This window comes from Maniola jurtina, chromosome 19, assembly GCF_905333055.1.
Source record: "Maniola jurtina chromosome 19, ilManJurt1.1, whole genome shotgun sequence".
In the NCBI taxonomy this organism is placed as follows: domain Eukaryota; kingdom Metazoa; phylum Arthropoda; class Insecta; order Lepidoptera; family Nymphalidae; genus Maniola; species Maniola jurtina.
The window spans coordinates 1,866,452-1,888,236 of NC_060047.1; the positions used below are offsets into that span (position 1 = coordinate 1,866,452).

General features: G+C 39.6%; 3 protein-coding genes and 1 pseudogene across 7 annotated transcripts in view; 1 reads left to right on the forward strand and 3 right to left on the reverse strand.

Annotated features, from left to right (window-relative positions):
- Window positions 1-4,073, reverse strand: part of LOC123874789 (N-acylneuraminate-9-phosphatase) — a 32,924-nt gene extending 28,851 nt beyond the window's left edge. The window contains exon 1 of one of the 3 annotated variants that reach the window (XR_006798010.1): window positions 3,842-4,069. Coding sequence is in view for 2 of the 3 variants with exons in the window: in XM_045920286.1 (XP_045776242.1) it covers window positions 3,842-3,946 (105 nt within the window). In the remaining variant the exon portion in view is untranslated. Of the gene's footprint in view, window positions 1-3,841 lie in introns of all 3 variants that reach the window. The other 2 variants (XM_045920286.1, XM_045920285.1) reach the window with 2 other exon arrangements.
- Window positions 1,065-3,806, reverse strand: LOC123874782 (neurochondrin homolog). Its single transcript, XM_045920278.1, has one exon. It carries the CDS (start codon window positions 3,514-3,516, stop codon window positions 1,303-1,305), a length of 2,214 nt encoding a protein of 737 aa, XP_045776234.1. The 5' UTR covers window positions 3,517-3,806; the 3' UTR covers window positions 1,065-1,302.
- Window positions 4,074-6,177: 2,104 nt separating the features above from the next.
- LOC123874881 (uncharacterized protein K02A2.6-like) lies at window positions 6,178-10,454 on the forward strand. 3 transcript variants are annotated; one of them, XM_045920429.1, is made up of 2 exons: window positions 6,178-6,966; window positions 7,030-10,454. In XM_045920429.1, exons 1-2 carry the CDS (start codon window positions 6,332-6,334, stop codon window positions 10,397-10,399), a joined length of 4,005 nt encoding a protein of 1,334 aa, XP_045776385.1. In that variant the 5' UTR covers window positions 6,178-6,331; the 3' UTR covers window positions 10,400-10,454. The 3 variants fall into 3 exon arrangements, with proteins under 3 accessions (XP_045776385.1, XP_045776386.1, XP_045776384.1); XM_045920430.1 differs by having other exon boundaries at window positions 6,178-6,961; window positions 7,025-10,454; XM_045920428.1 differs by having other exon boundaries at window positions 6,178-10,454.
- An 8,150-nt stretch (window positions 10,455-18,604) lies between these two features.
- LOC123874744 lies at window positions 18,605-19,535 on the reverse strand (annotated as a pseudogene).
- Window positions 19,536-21,785: the final 2,250 nt, after the last annotated feature.

The following is a 21,785-nucleotide window of genomic DNA, read 5'->3' on the forward strand; positions in this document are numbered from 1 at the left end:
TACCCTATAGCTAAGAACACTCTCGATCAAGCCACCTTTCAAACAGAAAAAAACTAAATTAAAATCGGTTCATTAGTTTAGGGGCTACGATGTCACAGACAGATACACAGATACACACGTCAAACTTATAACACCCCTCTTTTTGGGTCGGGGGTTAAAAAATCGATAAAAAATTCTAAATTTTATTAAAAAAAAATTCTATCTGCGTATCAAAACCGGTTCAGCCAATTCGGTATGGTTGACCAAGAATTTATTGTTTTATCATTTTATTTTTAGCAGGAAATAGGTAGATTATATTATAATGTGCTGAACAAGTTTTGTTCTCGTAGTAGGTTCTTATACCTATTTATTTTTATTATGTTCTTAAAATATCAATCAAGGACACTAAATTATTGTGTAAGTATGAGATACATAGAAGTTATTAATATTAAAAATATAAATTTCCTTTAAAGATTTAACGTGCATCAGTTTTTAACCCCCGACCCAAAAAGAGGGGTGTTATACCTAAGTTTGGCGTGTGTATCTGTCTGTGGCATCGTAGCAGCTAATGAACCGATTTTAATTTAGTTTTTTTTGTTTGAAAGGTGGCTTGATCGAGTGTTCTTAGCTATTCGGTTCAGCAGGTTTGAAAGCTCTTTTTAACCAACTTCCAGAAGAGGAGGAGGTTCTCAATTCATCGGATTTTTTTTTTTTTTTTTCTAGTTATTACTGTAACCTTCACTTGTCGGGGGTGTTATAATTTTTTTATTTACACTTGTTATGTAGGTAACTAGTAGGTAGGTAGCTATAGTGCTTATTAAAAGCAAATAAATTACTTCAAATATCTCTGTATGTTATATTTTCTGTAAGTAGATATAACACAAGTTGTTGATTAAGTTTAAAGACTTGAATTAGCACCATGATTAAGTACATAATTCTCTCTAAATTGACATTGATTTTTTCTTTTAGAAAAGAATAGCACTAATTTTAGAGTCTAGACTGTTTAAAGTTAAGATGTAATAAAAAAATTAAAACCAATGCAATGTGGGTGTACGAAATAAAAGTAAGTAATTCAAACAAAATAATTCATGCAACACCATTTATTATAATTTTTCATATTTTACAACAGATTAAGTATTGATAGGTATTTTAGACAGCAACATTTTAAAAACTTATAAAAAATTAAAGAAATATTTACAGATACATGAAAAAATTGTAATCATTTGACAAATACTGACTTTAAGTACTTTCAGTGAAATAAAACAAAGACATTTCTTATTAATACAAAAGTATAAAAAAAAAACCACAAAAATTAAGTTTTGTTTAATCGCCGAATAGTTTCTTTCCCAAATCCATTAACCTGTGGTTTCGGCACATTTTTAAAGCTCCACCTTTCTTAAGAACAGGGATGGCACTTTCATTTGAATCTACTAGTCTACATAGGAAGTCTTCGAACGCTGACTTAACGTTTGGCGGTAAAGTGCCAACCTTGACTTTTGTCAACATTTCTGCAATGCCATGTGCCCAGCCACTTTCTATGGCAAACTCGGATATCCACGGTATAGTAGTCAATACTCCACTTAACGTTTGCATTCCAAGGAACCATAGATCAGCAATCTCACTCCAGTGCTCTTTATAAGTCATAGAAACGACTAATGCGCTTGGATCATTTGACTCATCAACATTGTATGCATCCCAAAGGAATCTAATAGTCGATTGAATGTATCTGCATATAGAAAAGTCATTCTTCTTTACTTTACTCGCTTGCTGTTTGAGTAACAGTAACCCAAGTACAGCCAAATGGCCATGTAACACAAGATTTTCAGGTATATTTTTTAATTCTGGCAGATTGTTAAATATGAATTTTAGTAGTGTGTTGAATAACATGCTGTTCTCGACTATTTTTGGTTCTAAAACTGTTAAGTTCATGAATATGTTGCACAGGCTGACCATAGCTGCTCTAGAATCTTTCATATCTTCCAAAACCTTTGGGTCCAACTCCGGTTCGGGTTGAGTTCTAGCTTTTCCCCTCTCCGATTTAGGGATAGGTGGCTTCTTATAATGTACAATAGACCAGTGGAAGTTCATCGCTTCATATAATATGTCTTCTTGTTTAAGATTCATAACAATGTCTCTGGCTTTATCTTCTACGACTAAATGGCAAAGTGCTGGTAGCATTAAACGTAGCAAGTCAATTTGGCCCATCAATGGGGTGTCCAAATCCATAGGTTCACCTTCCCCTTTGTTTTTCTCCGTCAATTTCCTTGCTCTGTAAGCATGGAAAGAATCATTTGCCAACGTAAAAATAAAGGGAAGTAAAGCGTATATTTGTTCCCTCATCGCTGTTGTTTCTTGGGCGATCCATGCGACTAAAACTCGAACCATTGCACATATGAAAACTTTTTCTGCATCAGGAAGTTTATCCCTGTTCTTGTCGTTGGATACTTTGGTTAGTATTGATACTACAGCATTGAAAGCTCCTTTGAGACTTGTGTATACGGACTGTTTTTCTTTTTGTTCTAAGTCTAGTTGGTCCTGTCCCATATAGTTAATTGACAGTTCAAGCACAATGAAGCAAGCTGTTATCAACTCGGCATTTGCAAAAGCCTGTTTAAAGCTCCTGTCTTCAAGTTGCATTCTAACTTCAATAGCGCACAGCTGTAGGAGTAAAAGGAAGAATTTCTTTGGATTTTCTTCATCATTGAAAGTCCATTCAACTCCAAGCAGCTCGATTATATTAGCCGCTAGTTTCAATGCGGGATCTCTTTGGTTCTTACCGATTTTACTAGTCAAGATATCATATAAAGCTTTGTAAATACTGAGCGGCCATGTTTCCTCTCCTGATCCTGGGATGACCGTAGTTTTGTTACAGCTGTATAGTAATGCACTTAATATAGTAGCTAATTCGAATTTACGTTCAGATTGGTCGGTGGCGAAATCTAGTGCAATCTTATTCACTAATGCGTGGAACGGTTTTGGGTCATTCCCCCACGCTGTAGGTCCATAGCGGCTTACTAATTTAACAAGGATATTAAGAGCTTCGTCGGTTTGAAAGCTTTGATGAGAGTAAATTTCAGACATTTTTGTGATGGCGCCGACTTCTATCAGAGCTTTTTGCCCAGCCTCCTGCTCTGCTATGCATTGTAGGCAAGTGTATGCCTCACTTATGATAATCAGGTTATCATCATAGTCTTCGTTGTCAGAGGTTTGCACAATATCAAGGAACACGGGTATGTTGGCCAGCATTTCGGGATGGGTGGCCAGCTCGGGCTCGTTGCAGAAGCATGTGAGGATAGATAAGGCCACGGATTTGTACACGGACGGCGGACAGTCATCTTCTACGTTGTTCCCGGTGAGTAACTTCTTCAGAAACTTAAATCCTATCGCTTCGAATAGAGCCTTCTTGGCTGCCGTGTTGCAATCTTTGCCCTTGACTAGCTTCGTCACCATGAACAAAGCGGCGAACTTTTCCGTGTCACTTTTCGCTGACTTCAAGATGAGCACGCATTTTTTTATTGGCTCCGATATGTCACCCATCGTGACCACTGGACAGTTAGAACACTCGGTGTGCAACACAAAACGCAGTAGACCGCACTCTACTGAGAGCGAAAGGCGAGATCGGGCGAAACACTGTCTACATCACACTTATTATTAGCGCGAGTTCTGTTCCAAAATATCTAAATCTGGACGTCGAGCTCACGTTCTCCAACTATGAAAGTCCTATTTATAAATCCACACTGGAACGTGAACGCTGAAACGTGCAACTCAAACGAAATTTCAACGGCGTAGGCAAATGACAGCGCGCGCACTTCCCATGACCGTGGCAATGTCAAAATCAAAAATGAAAGAAAAAAATACGCACCTTATTGCAGGCTTTACTATCGCCCTTTCTTGTCTGAATTAATGTATTATCCAAGTCGAAAAATATAGCCGACACATCATTATTTTCCTCATAAAATCTATCCATATTTTTTTAATAAAACAATTATTACAACACAATTGCAGTTAAAACGTAAAACACAGCCTCAATTTTTGCTGTATTGCGTCAAATGATTTTGATTTGCGTACTTGCTCGCTCTTATTTAAAGACCCCATATCCTTTCTCGTACTAATTACTGCTGCCATCTATGAGTTACATTGGAACTAACACGTCACCAGAAAACAGCTGACGCATGACATTCGGTAAACTGTGCGTTATTGTTGCTCTTTGGTCAATTGCAAGTTTTCAACTACGTTCTAATTAATCGCACTAGATGGCGCTATTTATAATTTTCTTTGTGTTTTCGCGATTATTAACACCTGTAAAGTTTTATATTATATGTTTTTAACCCCCGACCCAAAAAGAGGGGTGTTATAAGTTTGACGTGTGTATCTGTGTATCTGTGTGTCTGTGTATCTGTGTATCTGTGTATCTGTCTGTGGCATCGTAGCGCCTAAACGAATGAACCGATTTTAATTTAGTTTTTTTTGTTTGAAAGGTGGCTTGATCGAGAGTGTTCTTAGCTATAATCCAAAAAAATTGGTTCAGCCGCTTAAGAGTTATCAGCTCTTTTCTAGTTTTCTTGTAGAAAAGAAGGTTACATAACCGTTAAGTTCATAATATTATGTCAATTGACAAATGTCAAGCTGTCTTAAGATGGACGTTGCCTAGATATACATAATTATTTATTTGAAAATGATTTGTCGGGGGTGTTGAAAATTTTTAATTTACACTTGTTAAATGTAAAACACATTCTTCTTTACTAATAAAAGTAAAGTAAAATAATAACTAGTTATGTCATATTTGGTGTCATAAAAAATGTCCGTTTCTTGTTTTTCATGTAGGTAGGTAGAGTTTTCACACTAATATAATATTATAAAGGAGAAAGTTTGTATGTGTGTGTGTGTGTGTATGTTTGTTACTCCTTCACGCAAAAACTACTGAACGGATTGGGCTGAAATTTAGAATGGAGATAGATTTATACCCTGGATTAGCACATAGGCTACTTTTTATCCCGGAAAATCAAAGAGTTCCTACGGGAACTTTAAAAAACCTACATCCACGCGAACGAAGTCGCGGGCATCAGCTAGTATTTAAATAATTACAAGAATTAAACCTACAACCTACAACACCTAATTCACCTCACGAAGCAATTTCGTCAAACATGCCGATTGCGGCTTCATCATTATCATCAACCCGTCGCCGGCTCATGACTGAGCACTCCTCCCACAATGAGAACGGTTTGGCCCTAGTCTACCACGCTGGTTAAGTGTGGATTCAGCTTCAGCTTTGAGAACATTATGAAGAATTCTCTGACATGCAGATTCCCTCACGATGTTTCTCCTCACCGTTAGCGAAACGATATTCAATTATTTACAAACGTACATATTATATAGGTGCCGCGCGGAGTGACGTACGCGCGTCGCGGCTGGAGAGAATATCCTGCGGGGCGCTGACGCGACGCGCAGTTCCGCTGCAGTGCAGTTCAAGTGCGTGGGCACCTTAACTCCGTAAAGTTAGAGGTGCGTGCCCGGGATCGAACCCGTCGCGCTGACCTGCCGAATAAGTAGAAGGCCGACGGCATGACGACTAGGCTATCAATAATTTCTTACATTCACTGCGCAAGTTCAAGGTCAGAGACCTTTTGCGTGGCACACCAACTGTAGCTTAGGTACCAGGAGATGGGAGCGTAGCAGGCTATAGGCTCAGGCACTTATAGAAACCTTTTATGAGATACTAGCTGATGCCCGCGACTTCGTTCGCGTGGATGTAGGTTTTTAAAATCCCGTGGGAACTCTTTGATTTTCCGGGATAAAAAGTAGCCTATGTGCTAATCCAGGGTAAAATCTATCTCCATTCTAAATTTCAGCCCAATCCGTCCAGTAGTTTTTGCGTGAAGGAGTAACAAACATACACACACACACACACACACACTCACACACACACACACACACACACACGAACACACACACATACATACAAACTTTGACCTTTATAATATTAGTTATAAGATATAGTCGCTTAGATCCAGCAGAAAGGAGAACTTTACGAGCATGAGAAGTGAAAAAGTATTAAGTCCGATTGCAATCTAATCACGAAGTTGTTAGCGTCAGTCAACCGTGACGCAAGGTGAGACGTCAGGCATCAGGCTATCAATTCAACAATCCTTTTTAACCCCCGACCCAAAAAGAGGGGTGTTATAAGTGTAGGGTTCGGAGCAACTAATAATGTTGCACAATGCAGGTACTTGTGCATTTCTTAATAAACAGTCAGTTAGCATCCAGCCGTTGTTTCATTACGTTCCACTGGCGACGAGTTTGTGTATTTTATATAATTTACCACGCGTTTTAAAGTGAATATTGTAAAAATACAATGCCTATAGGTAAATTAGAACCATTTGACTTAAATTCCAAGCAGTGGCCCGCGTATATAAGGCGAGTTAAGCAGTATATTCTTTTAAACGAAGTGAAAGATGAATTACAAGTGCCATTGTTAATTACTATCGTGGGTGAAGCGACGTACATTTTGATGTGCGATTTATGTTCGCCGGCGCATCCTGAATCGAAAAGTTTCGACGAATTAGTGAAATTGGTTTCGGAACACTTAGAGCCAAAACGTTCCGAAATAGCCGAGCGCCATGTTTTTCGCTTACGTCGTCAACGTCCAGGCGAGTCCCTCACGGAATACCTACACAACTTAAAACATCTGGCAACAACTTGCAATTTTGGAACGAGGTTAGAGGAAAATTTAAGAGATCAGTTCGTATCAGGGTTGGCAAACGAACTGATGCGGTCTAGAATATTCGCCGAAAAAGACATCAAATACAAGGAGGCTGTGGAGCTAGCTCTTGCGTTGGAGGCTGCAGAAAAGCATGCGGAGGTGAGCGGGTCTACGATGACTTCGACATCGACCTCGAGTGCAGGCGGCGAGGCAGGCGAGGGCCTGCATCATGCGAGCGGGCGGCGCGGCACGGCGCGCGCGCCGTCGAGCGCGGCTGGCGGGCGCGGCGAGCGCGGCGGGCGCGGCGCGTCGGGACCGGCGGAGTCGAGCGCTGCTGGCGGGCGCGGCGAGCGCGGCGGCCGCGGCGCGTCGGGACCGGCGGAGTCGGGTGCGGCTGTGCGGTGCTGGCGGTGCGGAAAGCCGCATCGGGCAAACAAGTGCAAATATGTGCAATTTAATTGTGATAAGTGCCTCCGCCGCGGGCACCTAAAAATAATGTGTGATGAAGTGCGTAATTACGAGTCTAATGTGCGTAATAATTATGTGCTGGATGGAAGTGTCTCGGAGGAAGACGACTTCTTTAACCTCGAACTGGCAGCCAAAGGTAACGGACCATATTTTCTTAAAGTGCAAATAGACGAGCATCTTTTGGAATGTGAAATTGATACGGGTAGTCGTATTTCGGCGATTAGTGATCAACTTTTTTATAAACTTTTTTCTCATAAAAAACTAATCTCCGATAATTTAATATTACGTTGTTATTCGGGTACACAGATCGAGTCGTTGGGGTATGTGCATGTAGATGTCACGGTTGGGGAAGTGCGTGTACCTAACTTGACATTATATGTAATACAAAACGGTTCTCGACCTTTGCTGGGCCGAGATTGGCTTCGAGCTTTAGACGTTAGACAAATCACATTAAAAGAGATAGCCGACGATCGATTTGTGGACCGGTTAACCGCCGAATTTCCAGAAGTATTTACGGATACGTTAGGCACTTGTAAGAAGACCATTCAATTACAGCTCACGGACCAGGAACCCGTGTATGTGAAAGCCCGACCGGTGCCGCTCGCGCTGCGCGGCCGGGTGCAGGCCGAGCTCGAGCGACTCGAGCGCGAGGGGTACATGTACCGCGTGGACCACTCGGAGTACGGCACGCCGATCGTACCGGTTGTAAAAGCGTGCGGTGAAATACGAATATGCGGAGACTATAAAGTCACAATTAACCCGAAATTAAAACGTGATTTTTATCCTCTGCCTCGAATTGAGGAACTATTTGCTTCATTGAGTGGGGGGGAAGAGTTTTCGAAAATAGACTTAAAGCATTCATATCAACAGGTTATGTTATCCGAGGACTCGCAAGCCTATACTGCTATTACCACGCATATAGGTACTTTCGTATACCGCCGCACGCCATTCGGGTTATCATGCATTCCTGAAAAATTCCAAAAATTAATGGAGGAAACATTACGAGGGATTCCTGGAACGGTAGTATTTTTAGACGACATTTGTGTGACGGGCTCAAACAGACAAACACACCTAGCCAATTTACGAGCGGTACTTGAACGGTTGCGGTCGATGGGTTTTACTGTTAAGTTAAGTAAATGTAGTTTTCTGAAACCTAGTGTGAAGTATTTAGGCTTCATTATCGATAAATCAGGGTTGCACCCTGATCCGAATAAAATAGAAGCGATACACGACGCACCACGCCCCGAAAACGTGACACAATTAAAAAGTTTTCTGGGATTATTGAACTACTATGGGAAATTTATACCGAACCTCAGTACATTATTATTTCCGTTACACGCGTTACTGAAAAAGGATGTAACTTGGAAATGGAATGCACGTTGCGAGGCCGCGTTTTCGGGGGCCAAGAGCGCACTGTTGGGTGATAAGGTGTTAGCTCACTATGAAGAGGGTCGGCCGTTGGTACTGTCCGTGGACAGCAGCGCGTATGGCTTGGGCGCTGTGCTCGCGCACCGTTATCCGGACGGCAGTGAACGCCCTGTTAGCTGTGTTTCGCGAACATTAAATGATACCGAAAAAAATTATAGCCAACTTGATAAAGAGGCACTAGCTATTTTCTTTGGCATTACAAAACATCACCAGTATATATTCGGTAGACAGTTTATATTGCGCACAGACCACCAGCCCTTAAGCTTCATTTTCGGAAAGAAATGTGGAATCCCCCAGACGGCCGCCAGCCGTTTGCAGCGGTGGGCTGCGCGCTTGTCGGCGTATGACTTCACGGTGGAGTTCGTGCGTTCCTCGGACAACGGCCCGGCCGATGCTTTGTCCCGCCTGCCATTGCCGTGCCGACGGGCGACCCCTTCGGAGTGCGTAAGCTATGTTCAACTTATCGAAGAGAACTTGCCGATTAGTTTTAAAGACGTTAGTAAGGAGACAAAGAAAGACCCCTTATTAAGTAAAATAGTCGGCTTTGTGATGTTTGGTTGGCCGTCGTCAGTAGCGGGCGGCGAGGAGGAAAAAGCTTATTTTGCGAGGCGAAATGAGATAGTTTTAGAACTGGGTTGTTTAATTTATAAATATCGAATTATAGTTCCGCCATCATTGCGTAAAGGCGTGTTAAAGGAAATACATGAAGGCCATCTGGGCATTAATAAAATGAAAAATGTGTCTCGTAGCTATGTCTATTGGCCTAGTTTAGATCGCGATATCGAGGACTTGTGTCGAGAATGTGAAGCGTGTCGGATAGTCCGCGACTCCCCACCCCGCGCCACACTTCATCCCTGGGAGTACCCACTTTGCCCGTGGCAACGCGTGCACGCCGATTTTGCTGAATGTGCAGGTAAGAAATATTTGATCGTCTTAGATGCTCATTCAAAGTGGGTAGAAGTGATCAGTATGACACGTACGGATGCGGAGTCGACGATTTTGGCCTTTCAGACATTATTTGCTAGATTTGGTCAGCCCGCCCAGCTCGTAACTGACAACGGCCCGCCTTTCAGCGCCTTAGATTTTAAGAATTTCTGTGCTAATAACGGTATTAAGAGTGTAACGACGGCACCGTATCGACCGCAGGGTAACGGTGCGGCTGAAAATATGGTGAAAACCGTTAAAAAAGTAATCAAACGCGCTTTATTTGTCAAAGAAAATGTGTCAGCTGCCCTAAATAAATTTTTATTTCAATATAGAAACTGTGAACACGCCACGACCGGTGTGTCCCCTGCAGTACTGATGCTAGGCCGGCGATTGCGGGGCCGACTGGACGCATTGCGTCCCGACGTATCTTTGGTCGTGCGCTCGGCACAAGAGCGCCAGATTAATCAGAAAGGGGGAATGCAGAGACAAGTGGGTATAGGAGATACAGTAATGGCGCGAGATTACTCCTCTAAAGGGAATAAATGGACAGAAGGAGTAGTAGTCAGTCAGACGGGACCGGTGTCTTATAAAGTGGATATGGGAAATGGGGTAGAATGGCGTAGGCATCGAGATCAGGTAATTAAAGTAAATAAAAAAAATCGTTATTCTCTCGCGCGAACTAGCACCCTCGGGCAGGAAGCGGAGCAGAAGGGAGAGAAGGATGATGAAAGAGTAGCGGTGGATAGCGATGCCGACGTTACATTCGAAGACGCGGTCGGGTCGCCTGGGGGCGAGGGTGCAACGCAGGCGCCGGAAGATGTGCACTCTCCAACACCGCCGCCCCCAGGCGCGTCCGCTAGAGCTTTGCGAGCATATCATCGTAAGAAGAAGGTCTAGTTTAATAACTATGTGATAACTATGTTCTATTGGGTTTAAAAAGGGGGGAAAAGTGTAGGGTTCGGAGCAACTAATAATGTTGCACAATGCAGGTACTTGTGCATTTCTTAATAAACAGTCAGTTAGCATCCAGCCGTTGTTTCATTACGTTCCAATAAGTTTGACGTGTGTATCTGTGTGTCTGTGTATCTGTGTATCTGTGTATCTGTGTATCTGTCTGTGGCATCGTAGCGCCTAAACGAATGAACCGATTTTAATTTACTTTTTTTTGTTTGAAAGGTGGCTTGATCGAGAGTGTTCTTAGCTATAATCCAAAAAAATTGGTTCAGCCGTTTAAAAGTTATCAGCTATTTTCTAGTTTTCTTGTAGAAAAGAAGGTTAGATAACCCTTAGGTTCATAATATTCAAGTGTCAATTGACAAATGTCAAGCTGTCAAGATGGACGTTGCCTAGATATACATAATTATTTATTTGAAAATGATTTGTCGGGGGTGTTGAAAATTTTTAATTTACACTTGTATTTGCAGCACGTATAGCGAGCTAACCGCGACGGCTTGCCTCCTTCTTGCTTCTAATTATTGCATTTATCGTTCCACCCCTTTTTAGGATTCCGTACGGACTTCGCCTGTGTTGGTGTGAGCTGGCGGGCGTGCTCTGCCTTTTTTGGAGTGTTTTTTTTTTGTTAAAACTAACTGGAAAGCGTTCTAAGGGGGTGCCGTGCGTATGTCGGCGAGCGCCGGCACAGACGGGGTCCATACTTGTATAGTTTAACTAACTTGTTACAAATAACTACAAACTTGACATTGGCTAATCTTTGTAAAGTCAGACGAGAGAGAAAAAAAAGGATTCCGTACCAAAACGGTAAAAAAGGAACCATTTATGGTTCAACTCTTTAGGGTTCCTTTTTAATCCTTACCCGAAAGATGTCAACGGGACTCTATTACTAAGCCTCCACTGTAAGTTGGTCAATCCGTCCATCTGACCGTCCGCCTTTCTTTCCGTTTGTCCGCCGTCCGTCTGTCTGTCAGCGGGCTGTATCTCATGAACCCTAATAAGTAGATAGAGAGTTGGAATTGTCACAAAGTGTGAAAATTCTATTTCTATTGTCACTGTAACAAGTTACAAAAAATGGCCGAAATGCAAATTTAAAAAAAATCATTCATCCTTTTCACCTCTATACAATTGTATAAGAAAGAGCAACCTAATTATGTTGGCTCGACTCAGTGAACAAGGTATAGACTATAGAGTTTCAGAAGGTCAGCAGTTATTAAGTTAAGGTGGAAGCGACGGGCCTGCCCGCGAAATTCAAATTTAATTTTTTATATAAACCTGTGAGGATGATACTGCCATTGTCGCAATTGAAAATGCCATAAGCCTCCGTTGTCGTATTAGTTTAAAAAAATGCGAAAAACCAAATTAAATTTGAATTTCGCGGGCAGGCCCGTCTCATGCCCCTTAAGACGCCAAGCCATCAATTCAGCCATCGCTGTAGTGTATTTGCTTTGCGCTGGTTGGTTGGCGTGCTGTGGTTCCGGTATGCCTCTAACGGTGTTTTGTGTTTGGGGGCACGTAGTATCCTAGTGGTGGGTCTGCTGCGGCGGACATCCGCTGGCGGAGTAACGAGGTGTTGCCGGTCCCTTGTGCTCCGTCGTCAGCGGTGGGATGGAACTTTGTGACTTTTAGTTTGTAGTTCCGACATAACCACTGTTTCTAATTGTGTGTCAGTGGGAATACAGCTTGTAACGGTATAACTGTGTTTCTATTCAACGCCTCCCAAAAAGCCTAGAAATAACAGTGGCGACGAGTAACCTTAACGCGTGTGATCATGGATAAAATATCAGTGGGCTTATTAACAGTGTTTAACCACGAAACACAAGAATGCGAGTTGTACAAAGGACGCATAGAACAATGGTTTCTTGCGAATGAAATCGACGATGACGCGGACAAGACGGGCGCAAAGCGGAGGGCAATTTTGTTGAGCAGCCCCAAAATGCCTAGAAATAACACTAATTACCTTTTGCTATTACTTGTTACCTCTTTTTTCCTTAATTATTACTCAGGTAAGATGAGCTTGACTCAGTGAACAAGGTATAGACTAAGGTATAAGGTTTAGAAGTTGGCTAGTTAACGCCAGTCAGCAGTTATCAAGTTAAGCCGTCAAGCCATCAATTCAGCCATCGCTGTATTTGCCTTGTGCAGGCTGCAGCGCGAACCGCAACGTTGCTGTTTCTAATTGCCTTTTGCTATAATTACTTTGTTACTTCTTACTAGGTACCCATTTCGTTTTGTACAAATCACACTAATATTATAAAGGCGAAAGTTTGTATGTGTGTGTGTGTGTGTGTGTGTGTGTGTATGTTTGTTACTCCTTCACGCAAAAACTACTGGACGGATTTGGCTGAAATTTGGAATGGAGATAGATAATATATCCTGGATTAGCACATAGGCTACTTTTTATCCCGGAAAATCAAAGAGTTCCAACGGGATTTCAAAAACCTAAATCCACGCGGTCGAAGTCGCGGGCATCGGCTAGTTAAAAAATATTCTGGAAGGTGCCTATATTACGCAACAGGTCGACATGGCGCCCCGCACATCCGCACGTCACCCGCACTAACCCGCACCGGGTCGCCACCGCCAGGGGTTATCGTTGATCAACCCATCGCCGCTACCACGAGCTCGGGTCTCCTCTGACAATAAGAAGGACTATAGAGTCCACCACGCTGGCTATGTACGGATTAAACACCCTCACACAACACCTTTGAGACAAAAATTGGAGATTTCTCAAGAATGCTGGTTTCCTCCGATGTTTTTAAACAAATCAAGTGATTTTTTAATTGCTACAACGCACATATTCATTCCGAAAAGTTAGAGGGTGTGTCCCGAATGTGAATCGATTCCCAGATCACCCGAATAGTCTAGCAACGCTTACTCGCATATACGGTGTTTGAAATATTGCTGAGTAATCAAAATCGTAAATTACAGTTAGGCAGATGAAAATGTCAACGCGAATAGATTCCAATTCGATCACAAAATGTGCTTGGGTACAATTTTCTGCCAATATGTCATACAAATGTAATGTAATTCTTCTGTAGCGAATAGCAATGCAATATCTGTTGTAGATACTACCTATACGAAACTAGCTCGTATCCCCGACTTCGTATTTATATGGGGACTAGAGGATGCCCGCGACTACGTCCGCGTGGATTTAGGATATTAACAGGGCTCTCTCCGTCACTCGTTTCCACTCGTTTCATACAATCGTAGTTCCAATTTCATTTGAATATTAAGCAACCAAAGTCCATGAAATTTTACAGACATATTCTAGAAATTAATATCTGTGTTTGTGGTGTTTTAGATTTTTCTAAAAATATGTAGTTTTAAAATTACAGGGGCTCCAAGATTTGTATGAAAATTTTTAAGACCGCGTAACTTTGAAACCAAATATTTTAACAGAAATCTGGAAAACCACAGACATAGATATTAGTTTCTAGAATATGTCTGCAAAATTTCATGGACTTTGGTTGCTTAATATTCAAATGAAATTGGAACTACGATTGTATGAAACGAGTGGAAACGAGTGACGGAGAGAGCCCTCTTAAAGATCCCGTGGGAACTGTTTGATTTTCCGGGATAAGTTTCCCATGGCAATTACAGGGACGCAAGCTATCTTGGTGCAAATCGGTTATGCGGATGGGTCTTTAGGAATCCCGCGGGAACTGTTTGTTTTTCCGGGATAAAAAGTAGCCTATGTCCGTCTCCAGGATATAAGCTAACTCTGAAGCAAACGTCAGAATCGATTTAACTGTTGGGCCGTGAAGAGGAAGCAGACAGACAGACAGACAAACACAATTTCGAATTTATAATATTAGTATGGATTTATAGTTTTCGAAAAATCCCGTGGAAACCTCTTTGATTTTTCGGGATAAAAACTAAAAGTAATCCATGGGAGATAAATCTTTCAACCTCTTTGGGGTTATGTGGGATTTTCACCCACTAAAACCACCTCGTTAGCTATCCTCAGCTCATATTAAGAGGCTCCGGGAACTGTAAAGAACGTGCGCTGGTGCCTCTCTTGCGGAACACCCCTTGCGGGCACATCCTGGAAGATATAATTTTGCACATCGAACTTTAGAAAGAGATTTTGGCTTCGTAGAGCGTCGTCTCTATCACTCATACCTGTGTGACGTTTTGTCGGTCTCAATGATAGAGACAACGCTCTACGAAACCGTTATCTCTTTCTAAATTTCGATGTGCAATATTTTCTGCTGGATACTGTTCGTCCGCGGTACCTATTTTTAGAACTGGAACAAGATAATAATGAATCTTGTTTCGATTTTCGTCTTAGCCTAAGAGGCCATCCATGTAAGGCCGGGGAAAATTTCTTGTATAGATGATATACCATTTTTGAAAGGGTAGGATAATACAATGGTCCCGCTTCCGGCCAACGAATGCGAACCCTCATTGTATAGTTAATTACATGACTGTCTTTGAGATATGGCGTTTCTCTCCACAAAGCCGCTAACAAATAACATTTTATATACGTATATAGTAATATCAATGGAATAGTCTGATTTTCATGGATCTGATTTTTAATTATCTCTCCTCCTCGAGCCTTGATAGCTCAACGGTTGAGGAGTGGACTGAATTCCGAAAGGTCGGCGGTTCAAACCCCAGCCGTTGCACTATTGTCGTACCCACTCCTGGCACAAGCTTTACGTTTAATTGGAGTGGAAAGGGGAGTATTAGTCATGATTAGCATATAGCTAATATTCTTTAAAAAAACCGTAGAATTCTGACGTTTCTTATTGATACCAGAGATAAAACAGTTTCCACAAATGAAGGTTACAAATTCAAATAAAATATAAAATAGGGTATTGATTCGGACTCACATATAAATAAATATCACATTTTAATATTTCGTAATTCTCATGGCGGCCATTTTGAGATTTTTATTATTTGTTCTAGTGTCGGCAATAGAAATACACTCTCTGTGAAAATTTCAACTAACTATTTCGATTCATGAGATACAGCCCGCTGACAGACAGACGGACGGACGGATGGACAGAGCTTAGTAAAGGTCCCGTTGGCAGCCTCTGGAACTCTTTTAGGATTTATAGTAACCAATAGCTTAAAATATTACGTAAAAGTTTATTTCAAGGAAAGGCAATACATTTTAAAGCAAATTACACAGTCTAAAAGGTACCACAGCCGCCAAGCGTTTGTATTTGAACAGAAATTCGTTTACCCGAGCCTTTTTCCTAAGGAGATGGTAAAAAGATGCATTAAAAGGTTCCCAACGTAGACACACAAATCTGTAGACCGCGTGATAACCAAACTAAATGGGAAAACAGCTACCTATTTATTTCCATTGGGTATACCTACATAATTTAGTTATGTAGAAAATCATAATTTTCTTAAATTTTTTTGCTCGTTTGCTCGCTATTTATATAAAAAAAAACCGGCCAAGTGCGAATCGTACTCGCACACGAAGGGCTCCGTACCATCTTTATTCTAACATCATTGGTACCATCATACAAAATACTTTAACATTTTTATGTGCAATACTGCAAGATCGGTTCATTTCGTTTAGGAGCTACGATGCCACAGACAGATACACACGTCAAACTTCTAACACCCCCCTTTTTGGGTCGAGGGTTAAAAAGAGATCTATTTGTATGTAAGTCTACGTTTTCAAATGTTTTTAGTGCTCCTCTCGACGCTCAGCATCTTTCGTCTATTCATTTGATTAAAGTGAGTTCTTTATGCAGTCTCATTTGAAGAAACACAAATATTAACCTTTGAAATTCTTTGAAACACGGTTTTTCATTAGCCTATTCCGAAAACTGTCTCATTTATTTCTTTGAGCTTGAGTGTTGAACAAGTGTAAATTAAAAATTAATAACACCCCCGACAAGTGAAGGTTACAGTAACTAGAAAAGAGCTGATAACTTTCAAACGGCTGAACCGATTTTCTTAGATTATAGCTACGAACACTCTCGATCAAGTCACCTTTTAAACAAAAAACAACTAAATTAAAATCGGTTCATTAGTTTAGGAGCTACGATGCCACAGACAGATACACAGATACATACTATTAGGTACTAAGCCTCCGCTCTCTGTCCGTCTGTCCGTCCGTCTATCAGCGGTCTGTATCTCGTGAACCGTAATATGGTATAAGGTAGAGAGTTTATAGTAAAAATTTGAAAATGGCCTCCATGAAAATTAAAAACAATTAATTAAAGTTTTATTTCTATGCAATGGCACAGGACCCTTCGTATTCACTTGGCCGATTTTTTATGTTCTTTTTTAGACAGGGCTAAATTTTAACTTTATCTACAAATGACTGTGACACGCAGACAGACGGACAGACGGGCTGGACAAAATCCTATAAGAGGTCCGTTTTTCCTTTTGAGGTACGGGACCCTAAAAAAAGGTAGCCTAGTCTCCGGGATGCAAGCTATCTGTACCTATACCACATTTTGTCAAAATCGGTTATACGGATGGGCCTATAAAATCTCGTAGGAACTTTTTGATCTCTGGAAGCCTGGCAACGCATTGGCTGTGATGTAAATGAAAAATGAAATGTAATTAGATAAGACTAAACTGGACTAGACTAGACGAGACTAGACTAGACTAGACTAGACTGGACTAGACTAGACATCAGAGCGCCAGATAAGATGGACCTACGTTCCAAATTATTGTATACTAGCGACTCGCCCCGGCTTCGCACGGGTGTTCTATGGAAAAGTGGTTATAATGGCTAAAATATAAATGTTTGGTTTATACTATCACGGACTTTTTTGTAGGCATTATTGAGTTCTACAACTTTTCTATAGAAGTCAACCATACATCTCTAACCATTTAGGCAGCGTTCGCGAGAATCGTTAACGTACGGCAGTTTTTTCGACGCCTTACTCCACAATTTTCACTACCACGAAAAATCCTATCTATTTTCCGGGATAAAATATAGCTTATACGGATTCGGAAGAATCCCTCTAAGTAAAGGTAAAAGAAATTTTGAAATCGGTCCAGTAGTTTTTGAGTCTATTCAATACAAACATACAAAAATACAAAGGTTTCCTCTTTATAATATTAGTATAGAAAAGGAAATGAATGGCATGATTCATGTTCAGCTAATTTTGCGTTTGATGAATGGAGGAAAATTACCCAAAGGCAAAGGGCTACGTCGACTCAGTGGTGTGGAATCAAACAATTACCTTTTGTTGTCACCATTGGAGATGAGATAATTAATTATTACTGAAACGGAACCCCTTTACCGTCTCAATCACAAATCAGTTCACCACATTTGGGCCTTTTTTACCCGACTACGGTAAAGCCAAAAGGAAGAGTTGTGATTTTTAGGAGTCTATGTATGTTATATGTGAATCGATTCGTTATTATGGGATATTAAATGAAAGAGGAAAAAATTTTGAGCTTATAAATATAAAATAATGTATGTACAATGTTAAAATAAACTGAGTGACAGAAAAACAATTTTTAACCCCCGACCCAAAAAGAGGGGTGTTATAAGTTTGACGTGTGTATCTGTGTATCTGTGTGTCTGTGTATCTGTGTATCTGTGTATCTGTGTATCTGTGTATCTGTGTATCTGTCTGTGGCATCGTAGCGCCTAAACGAATGAACCGATTTTAATTTAGTTTTTTTTGTTTGAAAGGTGGCTTGATCGAGAGTGTTCTTAGCTATAATCTAAAAAAATTGGTTCAGCCGTTTAAGAGTTATCAGCTCTTTTCTAGTTTTCTTGTATAAAAGAAGGTTAGATAACCGTTAGGTTCATAATATTATGTCAATTGACAAATGTCAAGCTGTCAAGATGGACGTTGCCTAAATACATAATTATTTATTTGAAAATGATGTTTTGGAAAACTCGAATACTTTGGATCGTCGGGGGTGTTATAAATTTTTAATTTACACTTGTATAATATATCTATCGCTATCTATCGGCAGTAAGTAATATTTTATTATAATATATACGTTATCATACCTCTTGAATGAATAATGTATCAAATAGAAAAACAAGTGTAAATTAAAAATTTATAACACCCCCGACAAGTGAAGGTTACAATAACTAGAAAAGAGCTGATAACTTTCAAACGGCTGAACCGATTTTCTTGGATTATAGCTAAGAACACTCTTGATCAAGCCATCTTTCAAACAAAAAAACTAAATTAAAATCGGTTCATTAGTTTAGGAGCTACGATGCCATAGACAGATACACAGATACACACGTCAAACTTATAACACCTCTCTTTTTGGGTCGGGGGTTAATTATTTCTTTTCATTATTAAAACAATATGTCTTAGTTGGTTTAAGTCTAAAAAGACTATCTCCTGACGAATAAATTATGCTTCCATCTGATTCTATAGCTACTCCATACAAATCGTCGATTGTAATAAGTTTTTCCACTTTTTTGGTTTTGTCGTTGATGTAATATATGCCTTCATTAGTAGAAAACAATAGTTCACCACTTATGTTACGTGTGAAAGCATTGATGTCGTTGTAATCTCCAGCAAAATAGATAAAACCTTTGGATGAAACAAATAGTCCAGACGTGTTCGAAAAATAGATGTTTTCAAAATTGTCGACAGCTACCAACCTTGCTTTTGTGCCTACTAATTCGGGCACTCTATGAGATTTGTGATTTTTAAATATATAAGCCTCTTTTTCTGGAAAGTTGGTGTAATACAGATCTTTTTTGTAAATCAATTGCCAAATTTGATGATCAGTTTCATAGAAGCGAGTTGCAACTTTAGTTTTATAATCAAACTTGTATAATATACCATCCTGGCCGCCTAAGTAAACAACGTTACATTGTTCATCTATTGCATTAGCAAACCCTCCTGTAATTCCTTTTATAATTTTGAATTCATTTGTTTTAAGATTAATGTATGCTGACTCAAAAGTTAAATTTAGAAAATTGTTAAAACTAAAGAATAAAGTATTCGTTGTATAATCGATTGCCAATTGGTACGGACACCTCATATAATCTTCACTTATCAAAACTTGCTTCTCATGTTTAATGTAATGAACTTTATTACAGTTGTGAACTATTACAGTTTTCACTAGTGATTTGTGCTTTTGCATACACTAAAAGTGCCAAAACTAGTATATTATTCATCTGAAAATAAAAAGAATGATTTAATCAACATGTAATTAAAGAAATAAACTAAATAAACCAGCGAATAAACAATGAGTAAGTTTATACAAACTTAATATAAAAATAGCGAATATACAACGACTAAATTTATATAAACTTAATATAAAAAGATTACTTTACGCTTTTCAGTGCTTTTAAATCGAATATTTTTTTTAAAGCTTTATTTTGTATTCTTTTTCATTTGTCTGGAACTTATTAAGAATCTTTATTGATAGTTTACGTAAAAAAAATGATAATTACCATTTTATCAATTGTTGATCAGCAAGAGTACACCTTTAAACGATTAGCTATAAACTGATTGTATGTAAACGAACTACTTAGTAGTTTCCACAAAGGCCTATAGTACTATTATATAGTCTGTGACAAAGGTTATAAATGTTATCAATTTATAACAATTAATAATTATAATGTTCTTAATAAATGTTTAATCAAAAATGTGCTTACAACGGTAAGATATTGGTTGCATCAGAAGATTTAAAGTTGAATGAAAACGTTTCTTTAATGATCTTGTGCCTAGAACCTAAGTAAACCAACATTAATTTATTACTACTGGGTATCAATGGACTCATCAATCTAAATTTTCAGACTGGGAATACCAACGGTAAGATTGATTTCTCTAGATTCGTCAAGCTCCAAATTTTAAAGTTAGTGGGAATCAAATATTTGCCCTCACAACTGCACAACGGAGGTAATTATGTATAAACTAGAAGATGCCCGCGGCTTCGCCCGCGTGGATTTCGGTTTTTTATAATCCCGTAGGAACTCTTTGATTTTCCGGGATAAAAAATCAGCCAAATCCATTCAGTAGTTATTGCGTGAAAGAGTAACAAACATACACACACACATACAAACTTTCGCCTTTATAATATTAAGTGTGATAGTGTGATGTGATGTGATGTGATATTATTATAATTACCTCCGCTGTGCAGTTGTGAGTTACCGTCTGATTGGCATTTATTATTTAATCTAACGTTGGGCTTTTTCCCGTAGAGTGTTTATTTCAAAAAATTTAATACATATATATAAAAGTGTATAGTGTAAACCGTATGTAGCGAAATTGAAGGGACCGGGTGTTTTATTGCGTGCCCGGAACGTTTCTACAAAATTCCATTGAGTATGATTGGTTAGTATTCCAATGAGAGACGAACTACGTTTGTATGGAGCGAGTGACGGAGAGACCCCTCTTAACGCAATAACGGAGGTTTAAACAGAGGATAAAAGAAAATAATGTTACTTTACGAATAATTATTTAGTTATAATAATACAAGTGTAAATTAAAAATTTATAACACCCCCGACGATCCAAAGTATTTGAGTTTTCCAAAACATCATTTTCAAATAAATAATTATGTATTTAGACAACGTCCATCTTGACAGCTTGACATTTGTCTATTGACATAATATTATGAACCTAACGGTTATCTAACCTTCTTTTCTACAAGAAAACTAGAAAAGAGCTGATAACTCTTAAAGGGCTGAACCAATTTTTTTAGATTATAGCTAAGAACACTCTCGATCAAGCCACCTTTCAAACAAAAAAAACTAAATTAAAATCGGTTCATTCGTTTAGGCGCTACGATGCCACAGACAGATACACAGATACACAGATACACAGATACACAGATACACAGACACACAGATACACAGATACACACGTCAAACTTATAACACCCCTCTTTTTGGGTCGGGGGTTAAAAATACCTACTATTAACGTGGTAGAAGTCCTTCGATTGGGTGGCTTATCAAACAATCAGCTTTTGTTCGGTCTCTATTCTCTATTGAAGGAGATGTAATTAATTATACGAAGCGATCATTTCGCAGGATCTCTTCATCAGTTGAATATCGTGGGGCATTTACGCGATACGATACTCGGAGGCTCCAGTGCAGAAAGTTATAAATGCCGATTTTTGTAATTTTTAGGGTTTCAAGGGTTGGTTTTTAGGGTTGGTAATAGGACCCAATCACGTCCGTCTGTCCGTCCATCTGTCTGTCAGCGAGCTGTATCTCGTGAATCGTAATAGGTAGAGAGGTGAAAATACAGAATGTGTATTTATATTGACGTTACAACAAATAATTCAAAATGGCTCCTTAAAAATTAAAAAAATTAAAAAGTATCATTTCTTGTATGATGATACGGAACCCTTCGTGTGTGAACCCGACTCACACTTGACCGATTTTTAAAATGGAATTGCAGGCTAAAACCAGCTATCCT

What these genes read in the sequence shown, in the direction of transcription:
- LOC123874782 (XM_045920278.1), bottom strand. Translation starts at nt 3,516, where the DNA reads ATGGGTGACATATCGGAGCCAATAAAAAAATGCGTGCTCATCTTGAAG.
- LOC123874881 (XM_045920428.1), top strand. Translation starts at nt 6,332, where the DNA reads ATGCCTATAGGTAAATTAGAACCATTTGACTTAAATTCCAAGCAGTGG.